The sequence below is a fragment of the Geotrypetes seraphini genome, chromosome 7 (assembly GCF_902459505.1).
Source record: "Geotrypetes seraphini chromosome 7, aGeoSer1.1, whole genome shotgun sequence".
NCBI classification, from domain to species: domain Eukaryota; kingdom Metazoa; phylum Chordata; class Amphibia; order Gymnophiona; family Dermophiidae; genus Geotrypetes; species Geotrypetes seraphini.
In genome coordinates, this window is record NC_047090.1 from 111,771,112 (window position 1) to 111,785,815 (window position 14,704).

General features: G+C 41.0%; 1 protein-coding gene across 2 annotated transcripts in view; it reads right to left on the bottom strand.

The window, feature by feature from the left end:
- The window catches only part of ZFYVE1 (zinc finger FYVE-type containing 1), a 122,131-nt gene that overhangs the window by 26,023 nt on the left and 81,404 nt on the right, over positions 1 to 14,704 (bottom strand). For both annotated transcript variants that reach the window (XM_033952531.1, XM_033952530.1), the window contains exon 7: positions 3,342 to 3,459. In XM_033952531.1, the coding sequence (XP_033808422.1) occupies positions 3,342 to 3,459 (118 nt within the window). The remainder of the gene's footprint in view (positions 1 to 3,341; positions 3,460 to 14,704) is intronic.

Below are 14,704 nucleotides of genomic sequence, written 5' to 3' on the forward strand. Positions count from 1 at the left end.
GCAGTGATGTGACATGCTGGGGCCAAGGACGTGCTGAGCCACCATCACTATGCTGAGGTAGACAGGTAGTAGCCAGTCCCAGAGCAGGGCCCCCTACTCTCCCCTCAGTTATTAGCAGCCTACACAAAAGCAGGCCAGCAATGCTGCCAGTCAGGCCCTGAGCTCAGGCTGGCCAATAGGTCAAAATCGGATAGTTGCCCACACTTTGGGCCTGACCGGAGCCCCACAGCACCAACAAAAAGTGTGTGGATTCATTACCGCCTGCCACCCAGTACCCAGAAGCACAGGCCAGTAGCAGACATGATAGCTACACACACCCATCCCAAAGAAGTAAAAGCCATTGTGCATTCCTAGGAAACAATTATGTCAAGGAAAAGAAAAATTGGCTTCAAGTGCAGGATATTCAAAGAACAGTAGACCTACGATTACTTTTTCATGCAGTACAAGGAGAGCTGTTTGTCTGGTATGCCAGGATTCAGTAGCTGTGTTCAAGGATTAGTTTGTGTCGACACTATGAAACTCAACATAAATACAAATGTAATCGTTTGGTCGGACAAGTGAGAAAAAAAAACAAAATATTAAAACTGAAAAATGGATCAACAACTCAACAAAATGCTTTTGTGAAGCGTAAGCTGCCAAATATTTCAACACTGCGAGCAAGTTTTCAAGTTGCCAAGCTAATAGTGCGTACTGGCAGACCATTCGTAACGGGAGATTTTGTTAAAGAATGTCTTCTTTCTGTTGCCAAAGAGATATGTCCAGAGAAGGCTGATTTATTTAGTACAGCGAGTCTTTCAGGACCTACAATTACACGAAGGATTGAAGAAATGGAGGACAATTTGCATCAGCATTTGTAAACTCCTCAAAAAAACTTTGCTATTTTTCGTTGGCACTCGACGAAAGCAATGATGTTTGTGATTCTGCACAACTTCTAATTTTCATTTCTGGGACAAATTATCATTTCAAAGTTACAGAGGAACTTGCTGCACTGCAAAGCATCAAAGGAACAACAACAGGAGAGGATTTTTGTGAAAAGGTTCACAAAACTGTGAATGATTTGGAGCTAGATTAATAATAATAATAATAATTTTATTCTTATATACCGCCATACCCAGCGAGTTCTAGGCGGTTTACATCAGTTAGATTAGGATCTGCATAGACAAGCAGATTTACAACTATTTCTCAGAAATACAGCTTTAATCTAACTAGACAGAGGATGTGGAAAGTATGGAAAAAGGGAAAGCATCGTGAAGGAGGAGAAGTGGAGGGGGGTGAGGTGTTATTGTCGGAGGGGGGACAATTAGGGTCTTGTTTGCTGAATAGGTAGGTTTTAAGTAATTTTCTGAAGCCGAGGTAAGTGGGGGCCTTGATTAGGCTAACTAGCCAGTGTGACAACCGATGGTACTCCTAATATGGTGGGATCTATGAAAGGAGTGGTTGCACACATTAACCAAGTGATGGACAAACACAACCATTAGCCATACACTGCCTCATCTGCCAACAAGCACTGTGTTGTAAATCACTGAAGTGGGACTTTTTCATGAAAGCTGTGGTGTCCTGTGTTAACTTCATTAGGCCTCATGCACTAAAACACAGACGGTTTCAGGAATTTCTGCCTGAGCTGAATGTTACCTATGAAGATATTCTGTACCACACAGAAGTCCATTGGCTGAGTCAAGATAGAGTTTTGAAACGTTTTTATGACTTACTTCCACAGGTTTCTGCTTTTCTGCTTTCAAAAAACAAAGAAGTACCAGAGCTTAAAGATGCAGAATGGAAATGGCACCTTGCCTTTCTGACAGATGTAACAGAGCTACTCAACAGTTTCAATGTGCAACGTCAAGGAAAGGGAAAGCTCATCTGTGATATGCATTCACATGTGAAGGAGGAAAACTTCTACCATCTCTCCACTACTCAAAAGCTGCTGGCTAAGAAACCAACAGTTGCATTCCCAAACAAAAAAATGTGTGGATTCACTGGAAATGTTGCAAAGGGAGTTTCAAATGAGATTTAAAGTGCTTTAGCTCCATGAAACAGGATATACAGCTTTTCTGGAACCCATTTTCTGTTGACACTGAAATTGTTGATCCGATTTACCAAATGGAACTGGCCGAACTACAGAATTGTGACTCTCTGAAAGACACATTCAAGTCAAGCAGCCTTACTAATTTCTATGCATCTCTCCCCTCTGAGAAATATCTTAATCTCCAAAACTGAACACAGTACTCCAGGTGAGGTCTCACCATGGATCTGTATAAATGGCAGTATGACTTCAGGCTTTCGGCTGATGAAGCTCCTTCTGATGCAACCCAGCATCCCAAGGGACTGGTTCTTGAACTTCAGTACTGTAAATGCAAACCAGCCAAGTGGGTACACTGAAAAACAGTCTACCCCTTGGCTACAGATTTCTGACCTCAGAGTCTGAGCTCTCCTGCAGTCAGAGATGTCCCTCTGAAGCTCGTGTAAAAAGCCTCATGACCGGATGGAAAAATACCTGAATTAAATAAAAAATAAACTCAAGCAGAACAGACGGGCTACTACAATCTCGCATGCAGACAAACAAAATTGAGGAATCACAGGACAGCCCAGAGAGATGAAAGGTGGAGCAAAGAAAATGCTAATGAGGCTCTCTATACAATTCTTGTGGGAAGGGATTGATTATCCAAGAGTTCAGTAACAAAGTGCCTATTGCACTAGACCTGGAGATTGGCAAGAATCACTGCAATAGCAGTGGTCATCCGCATACCCTCTCTGGGCTACAGTGAATAACTTCTGTGGTATGCCTCAAGGGATAACAGATTAACCGTTTTCTATGCTTCAGCCACAGGGAAAGTTTATAACTGTTTATATAATGTTCGTTATTAAGGAAGTTTTCAAAACCTTTTACCCAACTAAACTGGCCTGTTTAATAAGTACTCTCCTCCATCCACAAGGAAATCAGGATGCATACTTGGTATATTCAAAAGTAAGCATCCCATTTCACTCTTCTCTCCTCGCCTCCCTTACCCCCAACCCTTCCAACAGCACATACTCACGCCTCAGCCACATACACAAATAGCAAGTTGGTGCTTTGTGTATATGTCAGAAAAAGAAATCAGAGTGCATACTTGCTATATACAAAAGTAAGCATCTCATTTCACTCTCCTCTCCCCCCCCCACCCCTCCAACAGCACACATACACTCCTCAGCCAACTATACAAATAGCAAGTTGGTGCTTTTACCATGCATGGCTACTTTGAAATACTCCCAAGAAGTTCTACCAAGACAGCCTTACTATATTACTTCAGCAGAATTTGTTAATTAAATGTTAAAATTAAAATATTAATTTTAGAAGCACTTACGCCAGGCCAGACATGCTCAATTTCTGTTCTCACCACAGTGTCCACTGGATCCTGGTTTCCAAACCAATACTGACGGCTACGATAGATGACTCCACAGTTAGGGCATTCGATTACATACCTACAAGAAAGAGCTCAGAGAATGATGAACTGGAAACACAGGGCCATAGCAGGACATGGCAATATGTGGCAGAATCTAAGTGAACAAGGTCTCTGCAGATTGAATTTTGTTGTTCAGTACTGCTCCATTTTGTTTGTTGGAAATTTGCTAATAACAGCCCACTAATAGTGCTACATAAAGTACTTGGTTAAATATTCTGAAAGAAAGAAAAAAAACCCACTTCAAAAAGAAAGAAAAAGGTGCTTGTAATGATTTTGCATTCTATCAGTGGTGGATCTTTGGCATTTCATCCTAGAATTCACTCAAATCAGTGGTTCTCGATTTAATCCTCCAAACACACCCACGAAGGCCCATTCCCTCCCCCTTCAAATAAATTGATCATATTTGTCTGACAAGACCTACCTCTAGTGAATCCATGTTGCCTCCGGTCTTATAATCCACAGGATTCCAGAAATTTCACCATTCTCTGTGTTAAAAGTGTTTCCATGAATTTGCTTACCACAGAAGTCAGACTTAATGGCCTGTAACCCTACTTCTTCCTTACTCCCATTTTTGTGGAGAGGGACCACATCCACCCTTCTCCAGTCCTCCGGTACCACTCCCAACTCTAGAGACTAATTGAAAATCTCAGTCAGCGGAGCCACCAGAACTTTCCTAAGTTCCTTCAGCACTCTCAGATGTACACCATCTGGCCCCATCACTTTGTCTACTTTTATTTTAGCTAGCTCCTCACAAACACAACCCTCTGAAAATCAATCAGGGTCTACCACTGCTCCATCCCTATTTATGTTTGTCTTCAGTGGTCCCACTCCCGGCGCTTCAGCAATGAACACAGAACAGAAATACTTGTTAAGCAATTCAGCCTTTTCTTTATCAGCTTCTACATATTTTTCCCCTTCACCTTTGAGTCTCACAATGCCACTTTTGCACTTCTTCCTATCACTAATATATCTAAAAAAATATCTTGTCTCCCCATTTTACCGTCTCAGCTATTTTTTCTTCCATTTGAATCTTTGCTTTCCTGACTACATGACCAGCCTTTTACCTTTTCCAGATATTTATGCCTGTCTTCCTCTTTCTGTGATCTTTTGTAGTTTTTGAAAGCTAACCTCTTATTTTGTCACTCTTACAATTACTCCTTTCAGTTTTGCCTACTGCATTTCCACTCCTCCCATCAGAAACACTTTCCCTGTTTATAAGCACTAAGTCCAGTATGACCCCTTCCCGCATGGGTTCCATTACAAACTGCTGGAACAATTCTCCTTGTAGAGAATCAAGGATCTCCCTACTTCTAGAAGACCCCGCAATAGTGCTACTCCAATCAACATCCGGCATGTTAAAATGACCTATTAATAAAACTTCCCCTTTTTTAGATATATTTGAATGTCTACTATTAAATCTCTCTCCAAGTTTCAAGTCAAGTTTCAAGTTTATTAAATTTTTGATTAATCGCTTTGTCATATTTTCAAAGCGATGAACATAAATACAAAGTAATAGAAGTGAATACAAAATTACCTTATTAAAAATAAAAAATAAAAGTTAAATATAATCTAAAACATTAATTGTCCATAATCAGTAAACATATACTATATACATACTTGACAAGACATGAATAAAAGGGAAAAGGGATAAGAAATACAAAATTCAATAAAAAGAGAGGTAGGGGCAAAACATGAGGTTGGGAATTAAAATTAATGCATCATTGTGTTCCTGTTTATGAGTACTTAATCGAATGCGTCTTTGTAAAGGAACGTTTTTAGGTTGATCTTAAATTTATCGATATCATGTTCTTTTCTTAAATAGATTGGCAGGGAATTCCATATTTGTGGCGCTGTAACCGAAAAGATAAATTGTCTTCTTGTATTTATAATTTTAAGAGAAGGAACTGTAAGTAAATGTTGTTCATTGGACCTCAATGGTCTATTAGTGGAATAGGGAATTAGAGTTTTATAGATAAAGGCCGGAGTTTTAAAAAGCATTGCTTTAAAAGTAAGCAGACATATTTTATATGTTATTCTGTGCGATACTGGAAGCCAGTGGGCATTTTTGAGAAGTGGCGTTACGTGATCAAATTTTTTTTTTTTGTTATTAATTTAATGGCGGTGTTTTGAATTATTTGTAACCTTCTTATTTCTTTTTGTGTAATCCCTTGAAAGAGGGCGTTGCAATAATCAATTTTGGAAATTATTAGAGAGTGTACCAGGATATTTAATGATTTAGAAGATATTGCGAGAGAGAACGTATTTGACGAAGTCTATAAAATGAAGATTTAATGGTATTGCTTATATGTTCATGAAAGGTTAATTTGCTATCAAATGTAACTCCTAGAATTTTAATACTGTCAACTATTTGAAGAGGAATGTTTTTTATAGTGATGGGGGCAATAATTTTAGAAGTTTCTTTCCAAGGAAAAAGTAATGTTTTTGTTTTTTCAATATTGAGGGCCAACCTATTTATATCTAACCATTGATGAATTTGTTCAAGTTTATTATTTATTGATAAGATGTCTGAAGTACTGTTGGGATCTAATGGATGCAAAAGTTGAATATCATCCGCATATGCGTAAACATGAAATCCTATTGATTGACAGACTGTCATCAATGGTGCCAAAAAAATATTGAAAAGTAAAGGGGATAAGATAGAACCTTGAGGAATACCATGGGAAGATAGTGAGCTTTTAGAATTTGTATTATTAAATGTAACTGTGGATGTGCGATCTGTGAAATAAGATATGAACCATGATAATACTTGATCAGTAATGCCAATTGTTTGAAGTCTGTCTAATAGAATATGATGGTCTATGGTGTCAAAGGCAGCCGAAAGATCAATAGATACTAATAAGACTGATTGGTGATGATCCAAGAAGTAGTGTATCGAAGAAGTCATTCCTATTAACGAATGTTCTGTACTGTGGTATTGTCGGAATCCTGTCTGGTTTGGATGAAGGACATTAGTTTTCTCAATAAATTCTGCAACTTCTTCTGTCTATGAAGGAGACCTGTATATCACACCAATGTAAATATATTCGCCATTCCCTCTTTCCAAATTGATCCAGTGCCTCTTCCTTGCCCTGCAGATCCTGCAATTGTGTGGCTTTAATATGATCTTTAACATATAACGCTATTCCCCCTCCTTTTCTTCCTATCCTGTCTTTCCTGAACAGATTATAGCCCGATATAACTACATCCCAGTCATAGTTCTCTGTGAACCAGGTCTCCATGATCAGTACTATATCCAACTCATCTTCTTCCATCACAGCTTCTAGATCAAGAATCTTATTTCCCATTCTTCAAGCATTGGTATATACTGCTTTCCAGACATTGTCCCCTTTTCCCATACATGTAGAGAGTCTCGGCAAGCTCTCCATAACTTCTTGGATTTTGGCACCAGACAGAGAGCATACCTCTCGTGACGACATGTCTGGTCTGCAGATGGATGCTTCTGTATCCCTCAGAAGGGAATCATCAACTACCACTACCTTACGCCTCCTAGTAGTCACTGATCTAGTAATTTCGGGGATTTCAAGCTTTGGTTCTTCCTCTCCTTGGTATGCTCTCACCTCCTCCACTTCAACTTCTAGGACAGCATACCGGTTCTCCAGTTCAATGGCGGGGAAGTCACAGTACCAATCTTGCAGTGTTCTGTAATTTTAGTCCAGCTGTCTTCCCTCAGCTCCATCTCTTCTTCCCCACTGCTGGAAATCTTTGATGCCTCATGAACCATTTCATCAATATACCTCTCATTCTCACGGATGCTTCTCAGTCTTGCCACCTCCTCTCTCAGTTCCTTTACCTCCTTCATGAGAGATTCAAGCTGAAGACAGGTTGCACATGGAACCACTCCTTCTGTGTGGGTAACATTCTCTGTCTGCACAGAGACAGAAGTTGTAACCTCAGCAGCAGCTTTGGTGATATGATGTTTCCCAGCCATACTGTGGTGCAGAAGTACTTACACCTGGAACAATAAAGAAAGGGCAGAAAAATCCTACCAAAGTAATGCCCTGTTCCTGGTTGGCAGAAGAGCCTATAAATCAAAAAGTTCTCCCTTGGGGTAGGTGAGAGGGAATTAAGTTAACACCAGAGCCTTTCCTCAACAGCTATTTGTGCCCTAATCTGATATCATGCCCTTAAATGCAACCTAAAACACTAATCTAGGCTAAAGCCCTGTTTTGTATTAAACCCTAACAGGGAATCTAAAGGCTATACTATTGCCCAACTGATTTTGCTGAGCTAAAAAAAAGAACTACAATAATATAACCTACTGAAACCCAAGTTTACCTTTCCCAGACAGAGTAATGCTGAACCTCTACAACCTCTCTCTTTGAACCAGGCTTACTGAGGGTTAGGCACTAGGCCAGCATTCCTCCATTCAAGGGTCACGTGTGGAGTCTGATCTCTTAAGAAAGTCCTCATAGGTACTAGGGGAAGACACCTGGTGCAATGGAACCGGAGTCACTCCTGAAAGTGTTCTTCCTTGCTGTGTTCAAAAATGCCCCTACTGTATCTTTAGTGCTAAGGTAAGTATTACCCTCTCCTTCCCAAGGATTACCCTCGCGAGAACTGATGCTAGCTATTCAGAAAACGGTACAGGACCAGGCGGGAACGCGGAAAGCTTGCACCTCACCTCCACACCGCTGACCTGTGTGCCTCCGAGTACGAGAGCCGTCTAGCAAGTGAGGGAGGGATTTAAAAAGGTACCGGGAGAAAGGGGTATGATTTTAAAGATATGGATTAAAAAAAAAAAAAAAGGTACGGGGGTATAATTTAAAAGGTACGGGAGTGTTTAAAAGGGTATGTGGTGTTTAGAAGGGTACAGGGGTGTATAAAAGGTACAATTTAAAAGAGTACGGGGGTATGATTTAAAAGTGTACAGGGGTATGATTTTAAAAGGTACGGGGTTTCAAAAAAAGGTACAGGGGGGTTTAAAGGATATGGGGGTATGATTTAAAAGGTACTGGGGGGGTTTAAAAAGTACTGAGGGGGTTTAAAAATGTACTGGGAGTGTAAAACTTGTTAGTTGGCTGGGATGGATCCCTCCTGTCCCGGTCTACCACTAGACAACCAGAGGGGGGGCAGGGTACAGAGCCTGGCAGGGAGATGGGCTGGCTGAGTAGCATATAAAATTCCTTTTAAGCTGGAAGTAGTAAAATATGTTAAGGAACATGGAAATAGAGCAGTGGAGAGACATTTTGGGCCACCTCCTACTGAAAAAATTATAAGAGTGGAGGAAACAGGAGGATCCGCTGAAAAAGTAAATAAAAGTAAGCACACTTTACGTGTACATGCTGCAAAGTAGCCACAGCTAGACGTGGACATGAAAGAATGGTTCACACATCAGCGGAATAATGGCTTCTCTGTTTCTACAAAAATGATAATATTTGAAGCCAAACACATTGCTGTAGAGAAAGGCATTCAGGATTTTACTGGATCACCATCATGGTGCTACAGATTTATGAAGCGATGTGGCCTTGCTATGTGGAACACGTATACAAATATGATTTAATGAGACGGAGTCAGCATGGGTTCAGCCGAAGGAGATATTGCCTCACCAATTTGCTTGACTTCTTTGAAGGTGCGAATAAACATGTGGATAAAGGTGAGCCGGTTGATGTAGTGTATCTAGATTTTCGGAAAGCTTTTGATAAAGTTCCTCATGAGAGACTTCTGAGAAAATTAAAGAGTCAAGGGATAGGTGGCAAAGTTCAGTTATAGATTAGGAATTATCGGACAGAAACAGAGGGTAGGGTTAAATGGTCATTTTTCTCAATGGAGGAGAGTAAACAGTGGAGTGCTGCAAGGGTCTATACTGGGACCAGTTCTATTTAACTTATTTATAAATGATCTGGAAATTGGAACGATGAGTGAGGTGATTAAATTTGAAGATGATACTAAACTGTTCAAAGTTGTTAAAACAAATGTGGATTGTGAAAAATTAAAAGCAGACCTTAGGAAATTGGAAGGCTGGGCTTCCACGTAGCAGATGAAATTTATTGTGGACAAATGCAAAGTGATGCACATTGGGAAGAATAACCCCAATCACAGTTACCGGATTCTAGGGTACACCTTGGGGGTTAGCACCCAAGAAAAAGATCTCGGTTTCATCGCAGACAATATGATGAAACCTTCCACCCAATGTGCAGCAGCAGCTAAAAAAGCAAACAGGATGCTAGGAATTATTTAAAAAAGCGATGGTTAACAAGACTAAGATTGTTATAATGCTCCTCATCTGGAGTATTGCGTTCAATTATGGTCTCCTTATCTCAAAAAAGATATAGCGGCAGTAGAAAATGTTTAAAGAAGAGCGACCAAGATGATAAAGGGGATGAAACTCCTCTCGTATGAGGAAAGACTATAAAGGTTAGGGCTCTTCAGCTTGGTAAAGAGACAGCTGAGGGGAGATATGATTGAAGTCTATAAAATCCTGAGAGGAGTAGAGTGGGTACAAGTGGATCAATTTTTCACTGTCAAAAATTACAAAGATTAAGGGACACTCGAAGTTACAGGGTTAAATTAAAATCTCCTCCAATTATGAATGCACCCTCCACACATTTCTGCAGAAGGCATGCCAGCTGTTGATAAAAGCTCTCCTGGCCCTCATTAGGGGTATATATTATAGTAACTAACATGTACACCCGAGTCTCCATCTGAACCACCAGCAAAAGATATTGGCCCTCTGGATCCCGGTCCACCCATTTAACCTGCATTTGCAAACTACCAACTAACAGTATGCCCATCCCCCTTGTTTTTTTGTTGGACCTATTAGAAGCTAAATAAATCCCAGGGAACTCAGCATGATGTAAAAGATATTCATGTTTAACCAAAAAGTGTGTTTCCTGGATGAAAACAACAGTAGACTTAAGACAGAATTCCTTTAAACCAGGGGTAGGGAACTTCGGTCCTCAAGAGTCGTATTCCAGTCGGGTTTTCAGGATTTCCCCAATGAATATGCATGAGATCTATTTGCATGCACTGCTTTCAATGCATATTCATTGGGGAAATCCTGAAAACCCGACTGGAATATGGTTCTGGAGGACCGGAGTTCCCTACCCCTGCTTTAAACAATAAGTGCTGCTTAGTAGCTACGAGAGTCATTTCATAAATAATGCACACTATTTTTTTTTTTTTTTCAAGTATTTCTTTACAATCCTTCAATATAGGCTCCCTGCTCTGCAATGACCGAGTCTCAACATCCAGGAAGCTTCATTATTCCATCGAAGACACCGTTTTAGTTCAGTTGCTGAATGGCTCGGGTACCAGTGGAAGAAAGCTCTTCCAGAGATGCTTAGTGATGTCCACGCATAAGTTGTTTCAACTTTAGAAAAAGTCAAAGTCTGGTGGTCTCATGTCTGGATTGTAGCGAGCATGAGTTAACACATCCCAGCCATATTTGTGTAGTTTTTCAATGAAATTCCCTATGTGCAGGCGAGCATTGTCGTGAAGAATGAGTGGCCCAGCCAAGAGCAACTAAGGTCAGGTTTTGTGCATTTTTCAGTACATTTTTTTGCAAAAAATCACAATAATACACTGCTGTGACACTTCTTCCACATAAGCAAAAATCATCATTTGTTTGACTTTTGATTGAGCTCGTCAAAATTTTTTTGGTCATGGGGAAGATGGAACTCTCCACTCGTCATTGAAAAACTACGCAAATACGGCTGGGAGGTGTTACCTCATGCTCCCTATAGTCCAGACATGGAAGAGCTTTTGAGTACCCGAGTCATTTGGAAACTGAACAAAACGGTGTCTTGGATGGAATAATGAAGCTTCCTGGACATTGGGATTCGGTCATTGCAAAGCAGAGAGACTATATTGAAGGATTGTAAAGAAATACTTGGAAAAAAAATAAAACATGTAAATTTTTAAAAATAGTGTTCATTATTTATGAAATGACCCTCGTACATTAAGGCCCTGGACATTAAGGGTTAGGAATCTCAATTCACCCCTACACTGGGTCATAAAGCAAGCAAATCTTCTCAATTAAGGGGACCCCCCCACCCCAAGCATCTTGATTCGGCCTTCCTAAGCACCTCACCTTTCCTAATGCACTATCACACCGCCCATATCCCCCAATATCCTCTCCCTCCCTTCTATTTCCAATGCTCTCCCCATATCCAATGAAAAGCATGTGGCCCCATATCTACCAAGGCTCACAAAACAAGGGGCAAACAACTAGCCCACATGCCTCCCTTATAAAAACAAAACTTATGCAATAGGAAACCCATCATCATGGCATTCTGTACTTTACATACAACAGTCAACCAGAGCAAAACAGCAACCAAAACAAGGAAAGGCGAGGGCCGTAGTTAAGCATAGCCATATCTCATACTAGTCAAGCTACAGTAGTGTTTAATGTCCCACAAGTATATCGTCCAGAATCTTCACACAGGTTCAAGGTCTCTATTAGGAAGGGCTCACATCTTGAGACTTGTATCCAGCAGACTGCATGGTCAGCCGCCCACCAGGCCAAGCTACATACCACTATCTGGGTCTTGGGAGGCGGGACAAATCGCTCAGCAGGAAAAATCAGGGAGGCCTCTTCCAGCATACCATCCAGATAGAAAAGCAGGGCAAATGGATGACACCTATGATATTTAATGTTTCTCTCCCTCAGATATTGTAAAAGCGGCTTTAGATCTGCTCTCCTGCAAAGAGTCACCGAAACTAGGGCCTGATGCACCTTGATCTCATAGGTATTCCACTGGAAGCTCTCCCGGTTTTGCATTGCTCGCATAACTGTCTATTTGAGCTTGAAATCTGTGAAGCACACAATTATGTCATGTGATTTGTTCCCACAGAGCATGGACAACACTCGGTGAGCTCGCTCCAGACTAATGGATTCAGGAGCAACTGTGGTCGTTGTGTCTCATAATGAGATGGCTATCTGTTGAACCACATGCGCACAGTCAGCGACAACCCGTATATGGAGGTTAGAGTGGCATCCTCTATTTTCAAGATCCTTGAGTTTATCGAGCACGTAAGTGTGGTGAGAAAGCAAATCTTTAGTATGGGAATCCACTACCGCCAACTCTTCTTGCTGTTCAACCAAGCACTCCTCCATTTCGCTCACCCAATAGCCCAGTTCCACTAACTCACCCTGTAGGTCTGCAGCCAACATGGCAAGTTTGTCCCTCACAGTTTTCATATCCGCTCTAATTTCATGTAAAATCACCCAGACCTTATCCATAAGGTCCACTGAAGAGGTTGTAGTTGTATTAGTATCAGAGTCTGCAAAAGGCCCGACGACGAAGCGCAGGTTACACCTCGAGCCACCATCTTAGTGTGCTCCTAGCTACTAGGAATGTACACAAAATCTTTTAAGACCGGCAACTCAAGAGAGATATCTGGCCCAACTGATCAAAAGATAAACTCTTTATTCACCCAATACAAGTGCTCCCATCATGGTTTCACCCAGTTTGATGAGTGATGGGTAGCAATTTCCTAAGAGGCAGCAAGAACTTCTCTCTCAGCTGTCCATATTGGCTGGTGATGTCACTCCCCCTCCCCCAAATTAAGGTGTTTTGAGGCAGTTAAAAGCTTTTATTTCAAAACTGAGAAATCCACGATGGCCACCGCAGCAGCAATTTTGACACTAAAAACAGCCCATAGAAGCTAAATGGTGACCCCCCCCCAAATTCTGAAATTAGGATTTTAGAGGTAGGAGACCTTGCCCTTAGCTACAAAAACTTCTGAAAATCACTTCTGTAGACAACACCCCCATTTTGTCTCATAGGCTATACAACCAGTACTAACATGTGGTACTGGGAGCTGCATAAGCTGGAACTGCAGCCAGGGAAAGTGGAAGGACTTATGTCTCAGACAAGCCTGGAAAGCAAATAGCTTGCTTCTTCAGACTTCCCCCCTCAGTCCCACCAACTGGACTAAGACCTCAACCCCCATCAGTACTGGTGTGCGTGCAAACAGGGGAGGAAAAGCAATCCTGGTGAAAAACCTCCACAGAGCTACTCAGCCTGTGCTCAAGATCTCTGCGGACAAAACCTGGAGCAAGCCTCGCTCCCAAGCGAACAGTCCCTGAGCTTCTGGTCTGTTAATGCAGGCTTGCCAAGCAGGTGCCCCTTGGCTGCAGACTTCTACCATTAGAGTCTGCATCATTCTGCAGCCAGAGATGTCTTGAACCCTGGAGCATCTGCAGTACTAAAAATCCTAATGACCGGATAGCAAAACCAAAAATTAAAAGAAAAATAAAGCAGAAGAGACAGGTTCCTACCATCTTGCATGTAGAGAGAAAAACTGAGGATTTGTAAGACAGCCCAGAGTGAAGGGAGGCAAAACAGAAAAAATGTAAATGAGGCTCTCTACACAGGATCTTGCGACCATGAATTGACAACCCAAGTGTTCAAGAATGATGTGCCTATTGCACTAGAATATTTTTTTAAAAGCTAAACACAAACCACTGGATCATATCCTAAATATAAGAAACTGCTCTTACTAATATGGGAGGACTGCATACAAAGTTTAGCCTCCCATACTGGCTTTTAATACACTGCAAATGTATAAAAAAGAATAGAGCAGCCAATTCCTTACTTAAAGGATTGCTGAATTACTTTTTTTTTTTTAGGGGGGGGGAGCAAGGTCATTGGGAATGGGTAAAAAGGAAGAAACATTTTGAAAGATATAAGTAAATAGCCTCTTAACTCAAGGAAAGGGTGGTAGGTAAGACAAGAATATTTTATAAAAAATAAATTGTATATTTCAGTTATTGGATTCAATATTCATAGAGTATTTAACATAGTAACATAGTAGATGACGGCAGATAAAGACCCAAATGGTCCATCCAGTCTGCCCAACCTGATTCAATTTAAATTTTTTAATTTTTTTCTTCTTAGCTTTACCCAGTACTGTGCTTGGGTTCCAACTGCCGAAATCTCTGTTAAGACTTACTCCAGCCCCTCTATACCCTCCCAGCCATTGAAGCCCTCCCCAGCCCATTCTCCACCAAACATCCATATACAGACACAGACCGTGCAAGTCTGCCCAGTAGTGGCCTTAGTTCAATATTTAATCTTATTTTCTGATTATAGATCCTCTGTGTTCATCCCATGCTTCTTTGAACTCAGTCACAGTTTTACTCTCCACCACCTCTCTCGGAAGCGCATTCCAGGCATCCACCACCCTCTCTGTAAAGTTGAATTTCCTAACATTGCCTTTGAATCTACCACACCTCAACCTCAAATTATGTCCTCTGGTTTTACCATTTTCCTTTCTCTGAAAAAGATTTTGTTCTACGT